Below are 25268 nucleotides of genomic sequence, written 5' to 3'. Positions count from 1 at the left end.
ATATTTCAGAAACTGCAAACTGTAGTTAGAATTGCAAACTTGAGTCCAATTAAATACTGTTTTTGATGAAGCAAAAGTTCTTTTTAGCTTCCCATGTCAAAGTACCGTTAGTTGTTTAATTTTGTGGGGCTTATACTTTGTGGTAGTCCGGATCAGAAGTATTTTTGCAGGGGAACTAACTCATTCCCCCTGAAGACTCATTTAAATTCTTCCAATTGAAAGGTTGGAATAGTTCATTATGAAATTTCAAGGGTGAACGAGATAAGTTTTACAATCATCAGCCCATCACTACTATAGGTAGCTATGCATCAAATTGAAAAATGATATTAAACATGTTTCATTTTTTGTTAGATGATATGATGAGCCAGATACGGAAGCAGCCTAGACTTGGAGGACAACTGGTCGTTGGTGCCAGTGTGGTAAAGGCCGCGAGTAATTTTGAAATAACACTGATTTCTCATGACTGCGGATATGACTTTCCTCTGATCCAGCCTTACGGAGCGGTAAATATAATTATATTTGTTGTTTTAGATGTTTGATATATTGTTTGCTGTGTATAGGACATGTCCCAGACCATTCCATATCTGCCTGGGACACTCCATATAACATATGCCATGGCACACAACATTCTGCTGTTTAACTTTCGGTTAAACCCTTTTCAGAAAAATCACACCTCAAGCTGGTAGTGAACTCACTATATATTCATCTGTATAATTCTGTTCATGCTGTTTCATTTAAGGTGGAATGTCATATAGTAAAGCTGATATAGTATCATTTTTTTTGCCAGTTTTATGTGTTTATTTGCTAATAATTTTGATGTTGTAGAGCAGTTTATGATAAAAAGGTTGCCGTATGACCATTTCCATATCCTACTCCATATCAGCCCTCGACTTTATGAAAGTGGTCACATGATCACCTCAAAATATCTTGTTTAGGCTATGGTAAAATCATTGACCTGGCCTGTAACACTTTATGATCACATGCGATGACTTATAGGTGACCTGTAGTGGTTTTTCCCAGTGTTCTACTCTCCAGAGACAGTCATTTGAGAGTCCAAAGTTGGTCCGCTGCACAATTAAGTTGCAACAGTTGATATCTCTACTTACCGTTTTTTTCTGTACATTAGGTTGATACTTTTGTATCACTTGGCACACCTGCTGTTTAATTTGGTGTCATATGAAATGTTCATCCTCCATAAAATACTCATTCCGAAGAATATTTCCAAGCTTTGTCTACTATCTCGTCATGTATTTAAGGATTGGTTGTCATATTTTTGACATGCATTGGTGTGTAACATACATTGGCTTACCTACATAGTGAATGGTGCAAGCTAGCGCACCATGTTAAATATGTAGGTAAAGACATAATATTAGTCTGAGTATGTTTCAACGTCGGGGTAAATCCATACAGAGAACAGCCACCAGTTGACAGTGGAGCAGTGTAATCTCCAACGTTACAGTTATGACGTCATAAGCGTAGCGACGTCACAATGGCCCAAGTATGTTATACGAAAATAACATACATTGGGCCCAGTAGAAACATCTAGGCTCTGTGTAGTAGAAATGTAAATATTTGGTAATGTTGATTGACTGTTTTTAAAAATAATTTCTTTGAACGGCTAAGGAGACAATAGTTGTTCTAGGAACATGTTTACAAATTCTTATCTTATGGAATCAATGGCGACTTGTTTTTGTAGTTGCCTTGTCTGCCATAGTTGCCTAGCCTGCCTCTCTCGGTACAGAAAACTTCCAGAACATCTGTCTATTTCCGTCACTTTTATGATGGGTACCGGTGTCCATGCTGTGTTTCCCTTAACTTTTTTACTTATTCTATTAATTCTGGGTTTGAAATCAATCTTTTTTTCTTAGTGTAGATGTGTCCTATATTTACAGGCGAAGAGTGGTGATGTCTTCAGTCTGAGATCAGGAGGCACAGTGACAGCAGTCAAGTCTTCATCTGCTAACCCGCCTATAACCGGATCAGTCACGCTTGGAGCATTCAATAAGCGAATCAGTGAGTATAACGTGCATAAAAAATGTCATAAAACAGTCGAGGGGGATTTATTTGATGCAAATGTTGATTTCAACTATTTTTTATAATTAGTCATCATTGAGTGTTTTTTTTAGCTCACCTGGCCCATATTTACCTGTATTCAATTCCATTGAGGTCAAATGTATGTGAAACTTCAAACTACTTTTTTTGAATATTCTGCTCAGATGAAGAGCAATCAATTTTGTTCTTGTGGATGATCTTGACCCACTTTAGTTTCAAGGTTACATTTGGCCAAATGTGTGTAAACCTTTAACTCAGTAAACAAGAGATCAAAGGGGGTGATGTTTGGCAAGTTTGTTGCATATGCTGAGATGAAGGGCTATGAATTCAATTCAACTGAATGACCTTGTTAGACTTTAAGGTTACAAGTGAGAGATTAACATCAGATGAGCAGTGCAGGCCTATTGAGCGTCTTGTTCTGTATTGGCGTAGTCATTGGTCCGAGGCCTGCTAGATGGGCTGAAGCGAAGGCCTCGGCCCATACAGAAATAACCAATGATATCAGTAGTTAAACCTATAAAATTAAAGCCAAAACTGCATGAAATTTCGAATTTTGGGGAAATCGTGAATACTTTTGTGACAATGCTTTAGTAAGATACAATGAATGAGGCATTCTTGTTGTGATTTAGGTACAAATATATTGTATTCCAAATATACTGTCAAGTTTGTTAAGGTATTGAATTTTTATTTCATCTGGAGATGTTATTGTTTTAAAGCTGTGCAAGCCAGATCTACATCACAAGAAGTGCAGCAAGCTTTTGAAGATCAGAGTGAATTTGTGAAAGTCATCCAGTCTGGCAACTGTTCCGACTTCCATTGGGATATTACCTGGAGCAAACGTTTGGGCGACCTGCCTGCGATGACTGTAAGTAGCTTATAGTGAACGTGGCATTTCGATGTGTAATGTTGCTCTTGGCAACATGGCAGTAACTAATGACAACATGACAGTAAATAATGACAACATGACAGTAGCTAATGACAACATGGCAGTAACTAATGATAACATAACAGTAACTAATGATAACATGACAGTAACTAATGACAACATGTCAGTAACTAATGATAACATGGCAGTAACTAATGACAACATGACAGTAACTAATGACAACATGGCAGTAACTATTGACAACATGGCAGTAACTATAGACAACATTGCAGTAACTATTGACAACATGACAATAACTATTGACAACATGACAGTAACTTTTGACAACATGACAGTAACTATTGACAACATGACAGTAACTATTGACAACATGACAATAAATATTGACAATATGACAGCAACTAATGACAACATGACATTAACTTATGACAACATAATATTTACTGAAGGCAACAATTTCCTTGTTTTCTCTTTTGATCCTTTTCTCTCTATATTTTATTGCTCTTTTCGTTCATTATTTATGTTTATCCTATTATGGTCTTACTCTCTGATAGTCTCTCCTTCTCCTTTACTCTTCCCCAGTAATGAAAACAGTATGCTAACAAACTGACAGTAGAGAATTGTTTGTATAGTTTTTATAACTTAAAAGATTTTGTGAATTAGAAACTGGATTTTTTTTTATTACCAGTTGGAGTCCATAGATCTAGACGGAAACAACGTTCAAGTTCAAATAGATACTGTACAGAATGGTTCTACAGACTATCCTGAAGTTGGGGCCGACATGTCATTCACAGTCTTTAAAGATATGCAGGTATGTAATAAGTGATATTTCTCTAATAATACTTATTAACCCTTTCTCCACCGTATAACATAATGGACTCATCCCAATTAATACATGGTAGAGTCCACTAAAGTTACCTAGGGGTGAAAGGGTTAAAGAAAAAATTGAAAGTAGAAAGTAAACCGGAAGGAACAAAATAAAGCGTCTTACCATGTTTCAACCTGTCTGAGCATGCACATTCTGTATAAGTGTGCTGTGGTCTTATATTGTCCCACAGCTTTTACTCATTCACCCCTGAAATTTCCTAATGAACTGTTCCAATATTTGATTTGGAAGAGTTAAAATATGTCTTTAGGGTTGAATGAATTAAATGCACAGTAAAACGCCAGATGAAAGTGATGTTTAGCGATGAATTAGAAAAAAAAAAGATTTTCTCCATGAAAACTTTGGAGAGACCAAATAAAGGTTAATTATTTTTCTTAAAACAACAATAAAGAATAGGACAAAGCAATTGTTTCTTTGTGTTTATGAAACCTGATCTTTATACCCCCACAGCCCTACCCCAAGCCCCACCCCCACCCCTACCCCCAAGTAAGGGGTGGGTTGGTGTATAGTTATTGCTTTGTCAGTGTGTGCATATGAGTGAACATGACAGCTCATTGACCCTTGACCCTTGAATACATTTACCCCATATTTTACAATTGTATGGTAAGATCAAGTTCTACACCTGAATAGATTTGGATGGTTTTGGTCAAGGTTAAACGGTCAAAGGTAACGGTCAAAGACCAAACTTGATCACTTTTGATGTAAAAAGCTTGTGTGCAAGAAATATCATGAACCCTTTGACACACTTAACCCTTTCACCACTGTAAACCATAATGGACTTATCCATATCAATGCATGGTCGAGTCTACTAAAGTTACATAGGGGTGAAAGGCTTAATTTGTGTTTGCTCCATAGTATGATAAAATTGAGTTCTACACCTTGTTAGATTTTGGTAGTCAACAATCGAGGTCAAAGGTCACAACACCAAGAGGAGGGGAAGGGGTATGTCTATGTGAGTCTCAACTTTCATTGCTTTTATTTGTCCTCCTTGTGTTAAAGTGTTTTATTTTTTTGCCAGACCCTATCCTCACAATGAGTTGGATCACCGATCCGTTATCGTTGCTGACATGCACGAGCAGAGAGATGGGAGATTTCTTTTATGTCAATAAATATTATAAACAATAAAATATTTTTGTTTTTCTAGGTGATGGCTTATATAAACAACATCCCAACAGCCTGTGACGAAGGCCAAGATTGTTCATTTACCTACTCAAATGTGGTAACACCTGTCATCACTGAGATCAGCCCTCTACAAGGTAACCTCACCCTTACCATAAACCCTTTCATCCCCAAAAGGGGAAAATAACCCTTTCACCACTGTAGACCATAATGGAATTATCCAGATCAATGCATGGTAGAGTTTACTAAAGTTACATAGTGGTGAAAGGGTTAAGAAAATTTGTGAAAAAAATCTTTTTAAAAGGTAGAAGCTAGATAGCTTTGATATTTCATTTGTATCATATCCTAGTATGTAAATTTGAACTTCCTAACTTGTTAGGCTCCTAGGTTGATAAATGTTGCCACACCCAAGGGTCAAAGTTCAACAGAGGCTGTAAAAGGTGATCAGCCTCAGAAATCTTCTTATAAAAACTAGCTGTTGGATAGCTTTGATATTTCATTTATATCATGTCCTACAAAGCACGCAAGTTTCAAATAGTTAAAAACAGGCTTCTGGGTCAGGAAATGGGGCCAATGACAGCCATGCCCAGGGGTTAAAGTTCAACACTGCTTTAATGGGTATTCAGCTTCAAAAAAATTCTTCTTAAAAAGTAATTCACACCTAAGGGTTAAATTTTAACATAAGCCAATTTACCCTAGGCCAACTTACCCTTTGAGAAGTAAAATCTTTAAGTGTAAAACCAGGCAGGCAATACAGATCCATGGGCCTCTCATTTGTATTTCGCCCTTGTTTTATAAATTTTGAGTTCAAGTCATGATTTTGTTGGCACTTCAATATTTCTTGTGTTTTTATAATAAAGTAATTATTTAATGATAAAATGGTTTGGGAGAGGGCCAAGTAAGTTTAGGAACTTGTGTCCAATCCCATCGACTATTCAGTGTCAATAAAATATGTTTGAATGATCTGAATGAATGAATGGTTAACAGGATCACAGGTACAGAGTACCATTCTCACGGTCAGTGGGACGGGGTTCACGGCTGCGCCCACGGTGTTGATCGGTAGTGTCCCTTGTGTTAACCCGACCTTCACAGCTACAGAGATCCAGTGTACTGTTGGTAACGGACCATCAGGACCTGGTAGTGTTACTGTACACATCGCTGGAGTCGGCAACGCTACCTCAACAACCTCCGACCAGTTCACCGTACAGGCGGGGGCAGGAACATTATCACCTGCAGCGGGCAGTTTGGGAGGTAAGTCAAAATAATCTCTCGAGTCATAAATAACTTCTTATTGTAATCATCTGTGACTAAAGACATGACAATGTATCTATTGACTTCTGGTTGTAATGACTGATAATGTGACAGTGTATTTAGTGATTTCTGGTTGTACTTATAACATGACAGTGTATTTAGTGATTTCTGGTTGTACTAATAACATGACATTGTATTTAGTGATTTCTGGTTGTACTAATAACATGACATTGTATCTAGTGACTTCTGGTTGTACTTATAACATGACTGTGTATCTAGTGACTTCTGGTTGTACTTATAACATGACAGTGTATTTAGTGATTTCTGGTTGTACTAATAACATGACATTGTATCTAGTGACTTCTGGTTGTACTTATAACATGACAGTGTATCTAGTGACTTCTGGTTGTATTTATAACATGACAGTGTATCTAGTGACTTCTGGTTGTACTTATAACATGACAGTGTATCTAGTGACTTCTGGTTGTATTTATAACATGACATTGTATCTAGTGACTTCTGGTTGTATTTATCACATGACAGTGTATCTAGTGACTTCTGGTTGTATTTATCACATGACAGTGTATCTAGTGACTTCTGGTTGTATTTATAACATGACATTGTATCTAGTGACTTCTGGTTGTATTTATAACATGACATTGTATCTAGTGACTTCTGCTTGTAATGACTGATAACATGACAGTGTATTCAGTGATTTCTGGTTGTAATGACTGATAACATGACATTGTATCTAGTGCCTTCTGGTTGTAATGACTGATAACATGACATTGTATCTAGTGACTTCTGGTTGTAATGACTGATAACAGGACAGTGTATTTAGTGATTTCTGGTTGTAATGACTGATAACATGACATTGTATCTAGTGACTTCTGGTTGTAATGACTGATAACATGACAGTGTATTTAGTGATTTCTGGTTGTAATGACTGATAACATGACTGTATATATAGTGATTTTTGGTTGTACTGATATCATGACATTGTATCAAGTTCATTCTTTAAGAGTGTAGTTAAGATACACAGAGGTCGTTTGGGCCAATAAATTGTTGATAAATCAATTAGAGGTGTATAACGTTCCTGTGTATGTGTTTTCTATCACAGGAGGAACAGATTTGACGATCGCCGGTTTCGGATTTGCTACTGACGCATCAGTAACTGTAGGAGGAAAGTCTTGTCAGGTGACAGGAACAACACTGCCCGGACAGGTTGTCTGTGTCACACCTCCTTCGGTAAGTGAAAGTAATGCTTGGATCCAGACACAAAAAAAATATGTTTCAGGTAACATGACTGGAAAAAATAGGGAAGGTCGGTCGGGACATCCCCAAAAAAAAAAAAAAGTGAGGGGGTCTTAATTAAGAAATCACAAAAAAACACATAGCTTTTCAGACCATTTGTATTCATCATTTTTCATTACATTTGTGGTATTTTAAATAATAACAGGGGATTTTAATTTGGATTGGATACCTACCTATGAAATAGAGAGGTGCCATAAAGACGCTTACCATCTTGTATAAGAGTTAAAACAATTAACTCATTCACCCCTGAAGACACATTTGAACTCCTCCTATTCAAAGGTTGGAATATTTCATTATGAAATTTCAGGGGTGAATGAGTTAAGCAAGTGTAAGACATTAGCCTACAAAGCCAGTTGATCAGTTGCTGTTTTACTTTATATGGTGATTGTGATATTTGTAGATAGTTGATTTTTATCATACACTAACAATAAACTCAGCTTTATGCTATATTTTTTTTTCAATATTTATTAAATCTATATTATAGGATACAGCCGGTGCGGTTGACGTGGTCGTGACTAGCTACAGCCAGTCTCTCACCTCTACAACACAGTTCAATTACGACCAATCATTGACCCCTGAACTAAATACTGCAGATACTTTGACCTCCGGTGTGATAGGTTTGTATAAAACATTATCATTATTTGGAGGGTATTTATGGTAAATGTTGTATTTGGCCCCGGAACTGTGCAAACAACTGGAAAGACATTTTTAATTATGTTCAGGATTTTTTTTTCTCTAAGAATTTGCATTGAAACCTTTTGTATCAAGCATAATGCTTATTATTTCTGTTATATGAAAAAGGTTGAAAATTAATCTTTAAAACTAATGCATTAAATTAAGGAGAAAACCCCCAAATAAAAATACCAAATTCAGCAAATATGTAACAATGATAAACAGAGTTACGGTCCTTTGTTCATTTATTCCAAAGATTGCTATATACAATCTATATACAGATTGCTCACACTGCTTTGCCTCGATGTTTTGCTGTAGGTGGTGGTACAATTACCCTGACTGGTGTTGGTTTTGGATCATCACCGGCCGTTCTAATTGGAGACGAGGAAGCGACAGTCATCGGGGCAACAGACACCGTCATTACAGCCACAATTCCATCACAAGGGATCGGATCTTACCAAATCAAAGTTAAAAGTGGTACAGATGGATATGCTGCAGTCGAGTATGTCGAAAATAATTTTAAAGACATTTTCAAACATTTTGGTGAAGGAAAAAAAAATTCCTGTTTATATTAATAAAAAGGGAAACCACCAATGGTGTCTCGTTGGTCACATGTGTGCAGGAACTCTCCTGTTTATGAGGAAGACTTGTTTACATCTCAGAGCAATATAAAGCTAGTTTTCAAGTACTGGTTATTCAAGGACTTTTGTCAAAGCAGGGAGGGGGCTTATTTGCGAGTGGGGTCTTTTTTACGGTTGTTTGGTTAAAAACTTCAAGATATCTGTACATAACACTTAAGCACCATCACCCACAGAAACTGTGTTTTGTATGATGATGAGGTCTTCACTGAAAGGTCAAAGGTCATATAATTGCTGTAAGATTTGGCCATGACCTTTACCCTTTTAACATATCTCTATAAATTTAATCCTTAAAAGACTGTTATGACAACGCTCACAAAATGGTTTGTTGTATAGTTCACAAAAATAGATGCAAATCAGAGGAGGCAAATTAAACTTGCTTTTTAAATATGTATTTCATTTTTAGATAATTCATACTTATCTAACTTTAATAAGTAAAAAGATAGTTAGCACTTTATTATATTAAATTAATATCCTTATTTGTTAGATCTGCTACAACGGGGACAAAAGTAAACTACATACTGAATTTGGATGCCATTTCTCCTGATGAGGGATCATTATACGGAGGGACTGAGATTACCGGTGTGGGCCAAGGTTTCGGCACAGATGCCTCGTTGCTGAACGTATCTGTAGGTCCTACCCCTTGCGCTGTGTTCAGTGTCACGGACACTCAATTCAAGTGTCGAATAAACGACACGTCCAGCCAACATGTTGTGAAGAATACAGGGTATTCAAGTAAGTTGAATTTGTGATTGTTATCAGGGGTACATTCGCGTTACCGGTTGAAACGGTTGAACCTGTAAAGAAAATGACAGGTACAGATCTGGACCAAGGGTGACCTCAGGAAAATTTGGCACGTTTAGATTGAGGGGTCCAGACGTGCCTGACCGAAACTAAAATGCTGACTATTGCCAATTTGCGTTATTTCTTTCTAAAACAATGTCAAGTCAGATGTAGTTCTTAAGTTACGTTATGTAATTCAGTGGATGGATGAAAGAAGGTCATAATATTCTTGAAACACTGTTTTCTTTTCTCCGAAACTGTGGATTTTTAGCTCTGCTGATAGAACATTCCAAGTGTGTTCGTTTATCGTGGAAAATTTCTGCGCCACATGTACCGTTTCAACCGGGATACGCGAATGTAGCCTAGTTGTTTTCTAGTTTAATATTACAAGCGTTTTGGTGATGACTGACACAAAATGTCACATCATTAGCTAATTCATGACAAGGGAGACAACTGATTTAAACTTTTTTTTTTCACGATTACATTTTTTAACATACATTTTATGCAACAGGGTTAAAAAAAAAGTTTGAAACCTATGTAAATCTACAAAGACTAGTTAAATGACAAACAAATATCACAGGCAATTTAACAAGTTAAACAAAGTACAAAATATATTCTCCAATATATAAATTCAACTGAAATAACATGAATCTGCTTTAACCCTGCATGTTGTGCTGAGGACATATAAATAGTTATAATGAAGATCTAGTTTTGTAAGTAAATTATTCTTGGAGAGAATGTTATGACATTAAGGAGACATACTACCGTAGTGATGATATTATTGAAATAGTTGATATGATCGATAAAAAGATATAATTACATTTCTCCCTTCTTCAGCTTAGCAAACTCTCACTGCGTATGAATTAGCATACTCTATAATAAGTTATGCCAACTGCATTCATACTATCGTACAAGCCATCAAAATGAAGGTCATTCGTTATATAAACCTTTAACTTGTCTGTATCTTCCAGGTTTATGGGGCGATGGATTTGCCTGGAATCCCGCTACTTTGGATGTTAAGGTTGGGGATGTCGTGAAATTTGATTGGTCAGGAAAAACGGATGATATCAAAATCAAAATGGTAGAAACTGTTGGTCTCAATGGCGATATTAAATCCGGGGGCTGGAACAGCGGAGACGCTACTAAAGAAGGTATGTTGTCATATGTTTGAAGTTTTTCACATGTGAATTTTCAATTTTTAGCTCATCAGCTTGGAGGGCAGGTAAGGTTATTCTATATTGTGCATTGTCTGTTTTCTTCAAACATTTCTTTTTCTAGATAAGAAAGAATTCTGGGATTATCCAACAGATAATAATATACTTTGTTCATGGGCGATCAAGTTTGTTGAAATGAATGACTTTGATCCATTTACAATGTATTAGAATATTTTACCTGCTTGCGTGGTTTGAGATGAACACATGGTCATGCTATTGGAATTCACCATAATAATAAGAGATTGAGGTTCTTCTATACCGCTTTATCACAGCATAGTTTGTAGGTCGTCTCAAAGCAGTTCACAAATTATTATCTGTGGTTATAAGACCTTTGCAACCAGCCAATATCTTTCTCAACTCCCTGGGGAGCATACAGCCGGTGCTGCTATTTCGGCATTCATAACTTGCATTCAACAATTCTAGCACTTCCCAACCACACACTCATTTACAGCTGAGTAGACTGGAACAAGCGGAGTAAAGTATCTTGTTCCAAGATACAACACAGTGCCGTAACGGGACTCAAACTCGCAACCCTTCGGTCACAAGCCCGGTGTCTTACCACTAGACTACAATGCCTCTTTGGCCAAACTCCTGGTGTATATTTTCTGGGTTGAAGTCCCAAACCTAGAACTTAGTAGAAATAACTGTTAGGCATGAACCGTAGAATGTCCTGATTTATCTGATGTTCCGGTGTAGCATGGTATTGTGAAGCATGGTGAAATGAACCGCGGTTCATATTACCATAATGTTAATAAGGACCGCCCCATGGTGAAATGAAGGGTCCCATCGATTTCTATTCTGACAAACCTTTTTCCATCTTTTTCTATCTGAAAATGACAAAAAATAAGTATGGGGTAGAGAAATTTAAGGTGGGGCAGGGGCGCTTCACTTTACCATAATGGTGAAATGAAGGGTTTTAGCATATATATTTTTTTATTTGACTTTTTAAACCAAATCTATTTTAGTTTGCATCAGTTTGATGTCCTGAATATGAAAATCACAAAAAAGGTAGACAAAATTAGGATGGGGCAGGGGCCTTTCACTTTACATTATAGATCTTCACCATTGCATTGAAGCATACTTGCTCTTTGGGACCAGGGAATCAATGATGTAAATGAAGATTGTAGCTCCTCTGAGTTCTGGGCCAAAACGGGGGTAATTTAGACATGATACTTAAACTGTTGATCATATTTCAACCAAGTTTGCTGTGAGACATGCTAGGAATCAAGAAATCACATATAATGGAAAGTGATATCCGAGGGGTTACCCCTCGGCACTGTCACACTCAAATGTATGTAGTATTTATTTTATTTTACCCAAAGTCAATAATCTGTGGGGAGTTCTCATATCAAATCACCACGAAAAACCCAATGGCCCTCTGCATTAGAAATAAAGATAGGTTAGACTTACTGTGCTGTGTCAAAATTTCCGAGTATGCCTGTGTTTATCTAGCAGATGGCCTGTCACAAGTTTACCAAATCAAAGAAACGCTTAAAAATCTCACTCATTTTAGGGTTAACAAGTTGTATTAAACTGGCGAGTATATGCATGCCTATGGGCCTACAGGTGCGGTAAATCACAAGGGAAAAAAATGGCTGCTGAAATAAACCGAACATGCATCTTTGCGTGGTCACTATTTTGCACTGTAACGCCACACTTTCGCCTGTTGCTAGGGTGTGGGAAGCACCCTTCCATTGACTCAATGCTAAAGCGTTTGTGACAGTATATAAATATGACATTCATTAGCAGGTGACAGTGAATATTGCACGCACATTTTTCGCGCATGTGATATTTTTCACTGTCTCATGGCAATATCACCTGCGCCCCTTAAAACAAATGTATTTTCAGAGGGTGACAGAGATTTTTGTTTAATTTTCTACCAACCAATCAAATAGCTAGAAATTCACTTGAGGTGTAACAATGTGAAATGAACAATTTGTCTTGACCAATCAGATTACAGGATTTTAACTGGAAATGTAATGAAAATATTTTGGGCATTTTCTTAAATAGCACAAACTACAGGTTTATTGTATAGTATATACATAAATAACACTAAAGGATTTCTATTTTGCTGTCACAACAATATTGTTTTGTTTACAGGATCCTTTAGTATCCAGGTTACAGAAACAGGAGAGTTTTGGTACAAAAGTTGCGATGACACGCAGGCAAAGTGCTTTTATGGGAAGATAGTATCGCAGATTAAGGACCCGTCTGTTGCAGATGTTACGATGAAAGTCAACAACTTCGAGGCTAATTACAACACACAATCAGGTAAAGGTGCTAGGACTGTTTGACTGAAAAGGCTTAATTGATAATTGATTAACTCATTCATCTCTGAAATTTTATAATGAAGTATTCCAACCTTTGAATTGGAAGAGTTAAAATGTGTCTTCGGGGGTGAATGAGTTACTGAGATTTTTCTACCTACTTTCACACTTGCCTGAAAATTCTACATTAAAGTGACTTGTTTCATAATTGTTGAAAAACAAAGAATGTTGAAATTTATTCACATCATAGTGATACCTACTTTCACACACAAAACTGCCTAATTGTGATTATTATCTGTCCGTCTGTCAACTTTTCCTTTAAAACACTATACTAGTCCTTAACGGCCCAGTAGATTTTGACTAAATTTGGCCTGGAGCATCCTTAGGCCAAGGGCACTCATTTTTGTATAAACGGTGGGTGTGGCCCACAGGGCAGAGGGTTGGGGCCCAATAGGGGAAATAGAGGTAAAACCTTTGAAATCCTTCTCCTACAATAGGGATTCAAGATTGTATCCCAATGTTATCTCCATCAAGCTGTCTAGTAGTGCCTGTTACTATTAGGATGTATTCATTAAAACAAGATGGCTACCAGGCCACCATATTGGATTTTGACATTTGAAGTTTGTTCTCCCTATATCTCCAGAAATACTGGATGGATCTATCTGAAATTTCATATGTATATAGAGTACCTACCAAGGAGTGCTATATCTTTACTTCATATCAAGTACTTTAAACATATATATCCAGGTAAGCATTACAGGCCCTCTGGGGCCCTTGTTGGCAGTGATACAGGGATCCTTTATGGACTTGTTTTAAAGATAAAGCACAATAAGGTGAAGTTAGATTGTTTAACTAAAGATGACAATTTTCTGAGATATATACCATAGCATTAATCAACTTTCATCATCATTAGACCTTATTCTTTAAATTTACCTGAAATTTGAACTTTAAAAATAATTATTTGACAGGTGCTACAGTGCCATCTACCTCTGGAGGATGTGGTTCAACATCGTCACCTATAGCAGGGTGTAGTGCAGTAGCTCCCTCTGGTGGTAGTGCTGATAAGTTTCATTTTACATTCACTGAATGTCAATCAGGGGAGGTAACTGAGATGACTTGTGATAAGGACATGGTAACGTTGGAAGGGACCGGATGGAGCAGCACAGAATGCCAGAATGTTATCATAGTTGGTGACCATCCCTGTCCTGTTACAAGTGTTACAGCAACCACAGTCACTTGTCAGATTGACACTTCATCTACAATTCAGGTATAAGCTAACTATATTATCTCTGTCTCTCTGTTTGTCTCTATCTTTCTCTCTCTCTGGCTGTCTGTCTGACTGTCTGGCTCTCTATCTGTATGTATGTCTTTCTCTCTGGCTGTCTGTCTCTCTCTGTTTTTCCCTCGGTCAGTGTCTTTCTCCCTGGCTGTCTGTCTGTCTGCCTCTCTCTGGCAGTCTGTCTCACTGTCTGTCTGTCTGTCCATATGTCTCTAGCTGTCTGTCTGTCTGTCTCTAGCTGTCTGTCTGTCTGTCTCTAGCTGTCTGTCAGTCTGCCTCTCTCTGGCAGTCTGTCTCACTGTATGTCTGTCTGTCCCTCTGTCCCTATGTCTCTCTCTGTCTGTCTGCAAAATTTTTTCACTATCTCCTTCTCTCTTCCTGTCTGTGTGTGTGTATCTCTCTCTTCCTGTCTGTGTGTGTGTATCTCTCTCTTCCTGTCTGTGTGTGTGTATCTCTCTCTTCCTGTCTGTGTGTGTGTATCTCTCTCTTCCTGTCTGTGTGTGTGTATCTCTCTCTTCCTGTCTGTGTGTGTGTATCTCTCTCTTCCTGTCTGTGTGTGTGTATCTCTCTCTTCCTGTCTGTGTGTGTGTATCTCTCTCTTCCTGTCTGTGTGTGTGTATCTCTCTCTTCCTGTCTCTGTGTGTGTATCTCTCTCTGTCTCTCCCTGTCTGGCTGTCCCTTTATTAGGTCACCTGATCTTTAGCTCAAGTGACCTATTGCTATCTGTCTCCGCCGTCGTCCTTCGTCTGTTAACATTTTACATTTTCAACTTAAGCTGAAATACTGTTGAAGGTTTTCATTTACATTTCCTGTGAATATTACTGACATCTCCCTGACCAAGTTTTTTTTCTTTTTTCGGGTCGATCATAAATCCAATATGACCACCAATGCCGCCATTTTGAAAAAGGCTATTTCAAACTTTCAAAGTCAAGTTCTAATGGGCCAATTTAACAGAAATCTTTTAGGAATAAACGACTCATGACCCTGACAAAGTGTTGTTAAATTTCAGGTTGATCAGAATCCAATATGGCCACCAATGCCGCCATTTTGAAAAAAAATTCAAACTCTAAGTCAAGTACTTATGAGCCGATTTAACTGAAACCTTTAGGAACGAAAGACTCGATCATGGTCCTGACAAAGTGTTGCTATTTTTCGAGTTGATTAGAAAACCAATATGGCCACCAGGGCTGTCATTTTGAAAAACTATTTACTAGGTCAAGGTCACTGTTACTATTTATAGAAAATTGTCAAACAGTGAGATACATTTTCTGTGGCAAAGAGCATTCATGTGTGACACACTTCTCTAGTTTTACTCAAACTTGGTAGTGATCATTGACTGATTGACCTCGCACTTGTGAAAAACAATTTTTTGTACGACAAATAATGTACTTTTCTCTATTGACATCATTATTTCAACAACAGCAACAACAAAATACTGTAGGACTCAGGTGACCGTTGAGGCCCATGGGCCTCTTGTTTCTCTATTTCTCTCTCTCTTGATTGTTATAAGGTGGAATCATATATATGAGTGTACATGGGTAGCAACAGGTTATTTTCTGAGTGTTGGATCACAAATTAGTCAGTTGTTTACTAATGTTAAGGTTGAGGCATTTGTATTTTAGGTAGGCATACATAGAATTCCACAGAAATATTTTGTGATGCATTTTTATTGGGCCTCCTAAAACACCAGTGGGATGAATTATCTGTTGTTTTGTCGATTATTGAGAAACCTCTTAAATTGCAAGTGAGATATACTTCAATTCTGTTGTTTTGAGGTTTTATTGACATTTATAGATCAACTCCTTAAACATGATTATATTTCTGCTAATGTTCTGTTCTGATTAGAATAATCTTTCATTCTTCAAACTATCTGCTATAAGTCTTAATTTACAGATAGATACTTGGAGATAACGACAGTGGTTAATTTTGATTTATATCTTATTTCATAATAGCTGTAAAGTAAATAAAGTTTATAGTAATAGTATATAGTTTTCTAAAGGTATCAGTATTTTTGAACAGTATAAAGATCAGATCGTTCAACATTCTAATAGTGGTCTTCCTGTATTTCAGACCAATGTGAAGCACAAAGTGCTGGTGATCATCGCTGGTCGTGGTATCTCCATCATCAACGTAAAGGACCCCACCTGTACCGTTCCTCCTTTTGTGAGCAGTCTGTCCCCAGCATCGGGATCCTCATCTGGAGGTGCAATTATGACGATCAACGGTGTTGGACTTCAGGATGCTACTGTGCAGATAGATCGCTACAGTTGCCAAGTGACTCAGCAGTCCTTCACAACAATAACATGCATTGTTCCTTCTGGTACCGTCGGACAGTCAAAGCCCATAAATGTGATCACTCGGACCAATGCAGTGGTCAGTTGTTCACAACCCTGCCAATTTATCTACACCCAAGAACTGCTGGTCTCAGGTATCAACCCAACGGCGTTAGATGGATCAGTGATGCAGACATTGACTATTGATGGAAACGGTTTCGGTTCGGACGTCTCTGCTGTGGTGGTCAAGATTGGGTCAGAGAACTGTGGCAATCTAAGACTACTAAGTGATAGTGAGATCAAGTGTGATCTACAGTATATATCTGTTGGTGTTTACCCTATCAATGTTACCATTAGTGGTAAGGGACTGGCTAGGACTACGACTGCTGTTACAGTAGAAGGCATGGCAGTGCTTAACAGCGTGAATCCAACCGGAGGCAGTGAAAATGGCAATACCAGCATCACATTGTACGGGAATGGGTTCGTCGAAGGCGAAACAACTGTAACAATAGGTGGTTCCCCATGCGACGTTTCCATGACAACATTGTCAACCATAATGTGTTGGACCCCCAGTGGTAGTGGCACTAAGACTGTTGTTGTCTCTGTACGTGGTACAGCATATTCAACACAACTAGATTATTTGTTTGATGCCAGTAAAACGCCGACGGTAACTGGAGTGAGCCCTTCCACTGCTACGTCTAACACACAGATAACCATCACAGGAACACACTTTTCCGAAAACGCCGGAGAAAACTCAGTTACTGTAGGTGAAGCTGCCTGCTCTGTGATATCACAAACTAGTACACAAATTGTCTGCAACACAGGATTACATCCTGCTGGGAGTAATCGAGTTATCGTAATCAGGAATGGTGGTTACGGTAAATCAGTTGGTGTCATCAACTTTACGTATGAACTTACGACCAATTCCATTGATCCGTCTTCAGGTACATAGTCATTTGATATCATGATAAATTAATAACATTTTTTATTACAACTTTACGATTTACAATTGAAATATTTCTGAAATGATCAGTTTGTAAAATCGTATACATATGACGATAACGCCTCATACAATCTCTTGATGATATAAAGCCTCATACAATCTCTTGATGATATAAAGCCTCATACAGTCTCTTGATGAGATAAAGCTGTTATATATATAAGAACATTCTTCTCTATTGTATTCAAAGAATCAACTTTTGGTTCAGCTGCAGATTGTAGAATAAACGTTATCTATCTGTTCACGAACAATTGTCTTTAACAATATTTTTGATATTTGATAAACAGAACAAAACAAAATGGAAACCTTCTATGTATGATATTTCATTTTTGAAATTCATTATTTTGAAATTAGGCAAATTTACAATTTGATGTAATATTAAAGATGAGCTATTTAGGCTTTTAACAACAGAGAAAAGATACATTACTCAAAGGGAAATTCCAATCAATGAAATATTTTTTAAATAAAAAAAAAGAAGTTTATACTTTATGTATTAAATCCTCACCTTTGCTTTACCAGGAGGATTAGCTGGTGGTCAGCCGGTCAGTATCAGTGGTCAAGGATTCGAGTCTGCTACATCTGTAGCAATATGCGGCCAGACAGCAACTGTGGACACCATGGCAACAACTTCATCTTTGTTGGTGGCAGAGACACCTCAATCTACCGGTATGATATATATTCCACAAAGTACACAAACTGCCCTACAGTTGTATAACAACCCAACACCCTACAGTTGTATAACAACCCTACACCCTACATTTGTATAACAACCCAACAACTGCTACAGGTGTATAACAACCCAACACCCTACAGATGTATAACAACCCAACAACTGCTACAGGTGTATAACAACCCAACACCCTAGAGTTGTATAACAACCCAACACCATACAGTTGTATAAAAACCCAACACCCAACAGTTGTATAACAACCCTACACCCTACATTTGTATAACAACCCAACACCCTACAGTTGTATAACAACCCAACAACTGCTACAGTTGTATAACAACCCAACACCCTACAGTTGTATAACAACCCTACACCCTACAGTGTTGGGTTGTTATACAACTGTGGGGTGGAGGGTTGTTATACAACTGTAGGGTATAGGGTTGTTATACAACTGTAGGATGTTGGGTTGTTATACAAATGTAGGGTGTTGGGTTGTTATACACCTGTAGGGTGTTGGGTTGTTATATAACTGTAGGGTGTTGGGTTGTTATACAACTGGAGGGTGTTTGGTTGTTATACAACTGTAGGGTGGTGGGTTGTTATACAACTGTAGGGTGGTGGGTTGTTATACAACTGTAGGGAGTTGGGTTGTTATACAACTGTAGGGAGTAGGGTTGTTATACAACTGTAGCAGCTGTTGGGTTGTTATACAACTGTATGGTGTTGGGTTGTTGTACCAGTGTAGGGTATAGGGTTGTTGTACAACTGTAGGAGATTGGATTGTTATACAAATGTAGGGTGTTGGGTTGTTATACACCTGTAGCAGTTGTTGGGTTGTTATACAACCCAACACCCTACAGTTGTACAACAACCCTACACCCTACACTGGTACAACACCCCAACACCCTACAGTTGTATAACAGCCCAACGCCCTACAGTTGTATAAAAACCCAAAACCCTACAGTTGTATAACAACCCTACACCCTACATTTGTATAACAATCCAATATCCTACAGTTGTACAACAACCCTACACCCTACACTGGTACAACAACCCAACACCCTACAGTTGTATAACAACCCAACACCCTACAGTTGTATAACAACCCTACACCCTACATTTGTATAACAACCCAATATCCTACAGTTGTATAACAACCCTACACCCTACACTGGTACAACAACCCAACACCCTACAGAGGTATAACAACCCTACACCCTACAGAGGTATAACAACCCAACACCCTACAGTTGTATAACAACCCTACACCCTACAGTTCTATAACAACCCAACAACCTAGATAGGTTTGACAACCCTACACATTGCAGGGGTATGACAACTCCACACCCTAGATAGGTTTGACAACCCTACACCTTGCAGGGGTATAGCAACCCAACACCCTACAGTTGTATAACAACCCTACACCCTACAGTGGTTTAACAACCCTATACACCCTACACAGGTATAGCAACCCTACACAAATATAACAACCCTACATCATCCGCAGCCCTATACTCTTGATCTTGTTGTGAAACCAATTTTATATTTTGTTTTGTTTTAAATATGCTATTGATAACAAGTTTTACCCCTGATTGGAGTATAATGGGCATCATTTAACGGTCAGTCAGGTCAAAGGTCACCATTGACCACTTTTAAAGTAAAAAGCTTGTGTGCAAGTTATTAAGTGAACCCTTCAACAGAATTGTTGGATATGTACCCATCAGTTCAGTAAAATTAAGATCTATACCTGACAAGATTTTGGTGGTTATTGGTCAAACTTGGATCACAACTGATCACTTTTAAAGTAAAATCTTGTGTGCAAAGTGATGGAGCGGTGAAGTTATACAAACCGACAAACTTTCGGCCAGTCAAATATTTACCCTTTTCCATAAAATCCATATTTGCCAAGAGTTAACTTCAATCTTCTCTTGTTATCTAAAATTTGGTGTCATTATACCCCCCCACAACAAAGTAAGGGGGGTATACTGGAATCAGCTTGTCTGTCCGTTCGTCCGTCTGACTATCTGTCTGTTCGTAGAACAATTTTGTCCAGACAACTCCTTCTAAAGTAATGGACCGATTTCAACCAAACTTTCCAGATATGATAACTACCACCTGAAGTTGTGTATCCAGGCATTATATTTTCATTCTGACCCTTTTTTTTACAAAGTTTTGGCCCTCTGTTGAAAAACCCTGAAACTTTTTACTCCTTCTAAAGTTCTGGATCGATTTCAAGAAAAGTTTTCAGACATGATAACTAACATCAAAGTTGTGCATCCAGGTATTTTTTTGTCATTCTTACCCTCCTTCGAAAGTTATGGATGAATTTCAACGAAAGAAAGTTTACAGATATGGTAACTACCACCTGAAGTTGTGCATCCAAGTAGTACTTTTTCATTCCAACCCTTTTAAAAGGAGCCATGGCCCTTTGATAAATAAACCTTTGTCTGCCTCATAAACCACTGGGCCAATTTCAATGATTTTGTTTTCCATTTCAACCCTTTTTAAGGAGTTAAGGCCCTTTGTTAAACACCTTTGTCCAGACATCTTTTCCTTAACTAATAGGACAATTTTAGCAAAACTGGTTCATCTGGGCTAACCAGGTTTGGTATGTAAGTATGTTTTGGCATGGAGAGGGAGGGGAGTACAGGAAGTATATATGTCGGTGACCTGTATACTTTAATAAGTGTACAGCTCAGTCAATTCGGAAATCATTACTTGTCAGAGACTATGGATTGCTTTGCAATACTTTGCCTTAGTATAAGCCTTTAGCTTACAGTTCTGATTTATATAGGAGCAAAAGAAGACGGTTATACTGCAGCGATCATTTCCAGCTGTAGCATTGTATTGTGAAGCATAGTTAAATGAACCGAGGTTCATATGACCATGCATTTATAATGGTGAAACGATCTGCAGTTCATTTCACCATGCATGGCCTTCATATTACCATATTACACCAATATACAGTATATGTAACGGAATAGGTTGAACTGTGTTTTGTGTAACATTATATCCATGTCTGCTCACTATGATTTTACTAACTGCAGGTGATGTCACAGTTTCTTGTGATGTGGTCGTTACCTCTGGCTCTCTAAGTGCCACATTGGCCTCTAGTTACACGTACGATGCCAACCTCACTCCAGAGGTTACATCAGTCAGACCAGGACATGGAGGTACGGGCGGAGGCACCTTAGTCACAATTGAAGGCTCCGGTTTCGGGTGAGTATTGTTTGGTATTTCTGGTAAATTTGGTGTCAAGGAAATATATGCTTCTTTAACACGTAGAAGTCTATTAGTTTGCCCCCATGGTGACGTTCATTGGTCATTACGATATCTCAGCAAGTGTACACTTATCATATTCCCTTAATATAAGTCATATGACAGTTAGGTAGCATATACCCCCTAAGACATTCACAAACGAGTTAAAATTGCTAACAGGTATATTGTTGAATAGTTTCAGGATACTAATGCTATGCACTGTTGTGATTATTCAGAGTTGTACAGGCTGATGTGGATGTATCGATAGAAGGAGTGCCATGTGTCGTCCAATCAGTGACAGCGACAGAGGTCACATGTCTCACTGGTGCAAGGCAAGGTTCCGTCAAATCTATGGTGGACCTTCGAAAAAAGAACGGTGGCAAGGCAAAGCAGGTTGGTAAAGATTGATCTGTACAAGAGTGTATAAATAGGATAAGGATATGTTATGAAAAATCTGAAACACCATGCAGGAAGCTGAGCCTGACGTCCTCGGAAATTGTGTATCCCCCTCCCCCAACTGAAAACAGACCAATAAATCTGTTATTGATCATCCGTTTTTTCATGTGCATAGAACCACATACACACACGATTACATCGTTGTGAAATCTTAGCCTTTATTTGTTGATGCTCTACAAGCAAAACATATGCAAAATGACACAGTCCCGGGTGTGAAGTACACTGTGTAAGATTTAATAAGTGGATGGAAATTGTCGAAATTGGAATAATTTTCACACAGGTTGTGATTACTGCTTTTGTTTATTGGTATAATTTTCGTGTGGGATATCTTTAAGGTGAATATCGGCTCTAGTCGTATGCTTAATTCTATCAGGGCTGAGCTTTTTTTGTGGGGGTAGGAGGTGGAGGGGGAGTGGCTGGGGCACATAGAAAAGTTGATATAGATTTGATATAGGCTAATATATTGCTCTGATATGTAGTTATAATGTCTTCTATTGCCATATTCTTCAACTGATGTCATACAAAATATAAGTTCAAAATAAAAAAGGGTACTATGGTATAGATGTGTAGCCTTGCTTATACATAGCTGTCAGCCTCTGACACCTCCATTGAGGGAGATCTCCCTCATTCCACACCTCCATTGAGGGAGATCTCCCTCATTCCACACCTCCAGTGAGGGAGATCTCCCTCATTCCACATTTCCATTGAGGGAGATCTCTCTCATTCCACATTTCCATTGAGGAAGAAAGTGCGTGAAATGCTACTGAAACGGCGTCGTTCAACTTATCTTTTCGTTTTTAAGTATTCAAAATAACTCAGAAAAATATTAATTTAATTCAGACACACCCGTCATGATCATTACACACACCCTGCAATAACTAGAAGATCATTTGACAACAGGATGTAGATTTTGAGTTTGTGTGAGTTTGGACTTGAATGAGGGAGTTTTGACGGAGATTCGTTAATTATGGTCAAAATGTGGGAGTCTCCCTCCTAATGAGAGAGGGTTGACAGCTATGGGAGGGAGTCTCCCTCCTAATGAGAGAGGGTTGACAGCTATGGGGGGGAGTCTCCCTCCTAATGAGAGAGGGTTGAAAGCTATGGGAGGGAGTCTCCCTCCTAATGAGAGAGGGCTGACAGCTATGGGAGGGAGTCTCCCTCCTAATGAGGGAGGGTTGACAGCTATGCTTATGTGTTGTAAAAAGGATAACTGGTTTGGATATGATAAAGGAATGCGGTCCAGGTGTGCCGAGGGATATTTTAACTTGTAATTAAACTTCCTAAACTGGGGGGTAGAGACCCAACGTCCCTGCAAGGAAGTCAGTTCCATAGTGGCGGTAGGGATCCTGGGGTGGATACCTGAATGATATTCAACAGTGCTCATCAGGGAAATCAGAGCAAATGAAAATAGAAATGATGAGCAACAACACCACTGAATCCGGTTCAAAATGTAATGTTCGATTTACATCCTACAAGCTGACATGTTTCGCCAAAGGGAGGCCGTCTTCAGAGCACAGTTACATGATGTTTGCAATAATGGTACAATGACAATAAAGGGCATGTGACTAGAACAATAAAGAATAACTGTGACGTCATCAAGTCATTAATCATTAATTCATTGTTCAATTATTAAGGAGCCTGTGATGGTAGATTTTGATTTTAATGAATACGCTCATTTCACTTTTTATACCTACTTGGAAATGTGCCGAGGGTTAACCGAATTAAACTTGATTCTTACATCTGTTGCCAGAGGGTGCATTTGTGTTTTCCCAGACATTGTCAAATGTTTCATTTGTGTTTTCTTCAAAGATAAACACATATTTGTGTAATCCTAACCTATGTTTCATTAAAGACGAGTGCAGATTACGAATACCTTGACATCTGGAGTTCGTCGCTATCATGGGGTGGTAGCCCGCCACCAGTGGAGGAGGACTTCGTGGTCATTCCGTCAGACCAAACAATTCTATTGGATGTCACCACACCTACCCTCAAAATGCTGCTCATCCAGGGTAGGTTCACATGTAATGTTTGCAGTCTAATATAATCATGATTTTTTTTTATTATTTTGGTAATATTTCAATGATGTTTTTTCTATATGGAAAATAATCATTAAAATCCATTAATCAAAAAAGCTCAAAAACAATTATTACGACTTAAAATAAAACCATCCTATGTTTGTAAATTCAGCAACTGAATTTTTGTTTTTTAGAAATAAGTATTTTTTATTATGCACACTTCAATCAATGCTATATTGACCTTTGATAGAGAAAATAAAATCATCAAGACAAAAAGTAGAAGTAAGTTACAAAAAATAGAATTGCTAGTGTAAAGATCTGCTCAAAATATGTGGGCTTTAAAGTTTATTATATAAAAACAAGGCTTTAAATTGCAATGTTATCACTAAGAAAGTTATTTTCAGTTAAAGCACTGTTATTTGTATCATAATAAGTCAAGGTGTAGCATAAGAAAACTGTTAATTTTGTACAAAACTGGAATTAAAACCTCAGCATTAAAGAAGTTTGAAATGGTACAACTTGATACTAAATAAAATGAAATGTATGCCAAATTTTCGTTTTCTTCTTTTTATCTTGTAAACATAAATATTTGTATTATTTCAGGAGGGAAAGTCATTTTTGATGAAAAAGATATAGAGCTTCATGCTGAGTACATTCTGATAACAGATAATGGTACTCTGCAGGTATGTATATGGTGAAAACAGACAATAATAGTCCTCAGGTTTGTATCCCTCTAGAAATGACAACTGTACCCTTTATGTTTGTATCCCCTGACAACTATACCCTGCATTCTTGTATCCCTCTAAAACTGACAACTGTCCTCAGGTTTGTACCCATTGACAACTGACAACTGTACCCTTTATTCTTTGTATCCCTTGACAACTGACAACAGTCCTCAGATTTGTAACCCTTGACAACTGTACCCTTTCTACTTTGTATCCCATGACAACTGACAACTTTACCCTTCATACTTGTTTCCCTTGACAACTGACAACTGTATCCTTCATGCTTGTATCCCTTGACAACTGACAACTGTACCCTTTAAACTTTGTATCTCTTGACAACTGACAACTATACCCTGCATACTTGTATCCCTCTTAAACTGACAACTGTACCATTTAGGTTTGTATTCCTTGACAACTGACAACTTCATCCTTCATACTTGCATCCCTTGACAACTGACAACGGTCCTCAGATTTGTATCCCTTGACAACTGGCAACTGTACCCTTATACT

General features: G+C 37.9%; 1 protein-coding gene across 2 annotated transcripts in view; it reads left to right on the top strand.

Annotated features, from left to right (window-relative positions):
* Positions 1 to 25268, top strand: part of LOC110451279 (fibrocystin-L-like) — a 120944-nt gene that overhangs the window by 56338 nt on the left and 39338 nt on the right. For both annotated transcript variants that reach the window (XM_021499197.1, XM_021499198.1), the window contains exons 22-40: positions 352 to 503; positions 1893 to 2013; positions 2769 to 2917; positions 3627 to 3749; positions 4969 to 5080; positions 5931 to 6194; positions 7315 to 7442; positions 7993 to 8125; positions 8499 to 8682; positions 9306 to 9553; positions 10573 to 10752; positions 12916 to 13086; positions 14051 to 14349; positions 16432 to 17578; positions 18154 to 18300; positions 21352 to 21523; positions 21799 to 21955; positions 23871 to 24027; positions 24637 to 24716. In XM_021499197.1, coding sequence (XP_021354872.1) covers positions 352 to 503; positions 1893 to 2013; positions 2769 to 2917; positions 3627 to 3749; positions 4969 to 5080; positions 5931 to 6194; positions 7315 to 7442; positions 7993 to 8125; positions 8499 to 8682; positions 9306 to 9553; positions 10573 to 10752; positions 12916 to 13086; positions 14051 to 14349; positions 16432 to 17578; positions 18154 to 18300; positions 21352 to 21523; positions 21799 to 21955; positions 23871 to 24027; positions 24637 to 24716 — 4124 coding nt within the window. The remainder of the gene's footprint in view (positions 1 to 351; positions 504 to 1892; positions 2014 to 2768; positions 2918 to 3626; positions 3750 to 4968; positions 5081 to 5930; positions 6195 to 7314; positions 7443 to 7992; positions 8126 to 8498; positions 8683 to 9305; positions 9554 to 10572; positions 10753 to 12915; positions 13087 to 14050; positions 14350 to 16431; positions 17579 to 18153; positions 18301 to 21351; positions 21524 to 21798; positions 21956 to 23870; positions 24028 to 24636; positions 24717 to 25268) is intronic.

This window comes from Mizuhopecten yessoensis, unplaced genomic scaffold (assembly GCF_002113885.1).
Source record: "Mizuhopecten yessoensis strain PY_sf001 unplaced genomic scaffold, ASM211388v2 scaffold5913, whole genome shotgun sequence".
NCBI lineage: Eukaryota > Metazoa > Mollusca > Bivalvia > Pectinida > Pectinidae > Mizuhopecten > Mizuhopecten yessoensis.
Note: the sequence above shows the minus strand (reverse complement) of the source record. Positions and strands in the feature narration are given on the sequence as shown.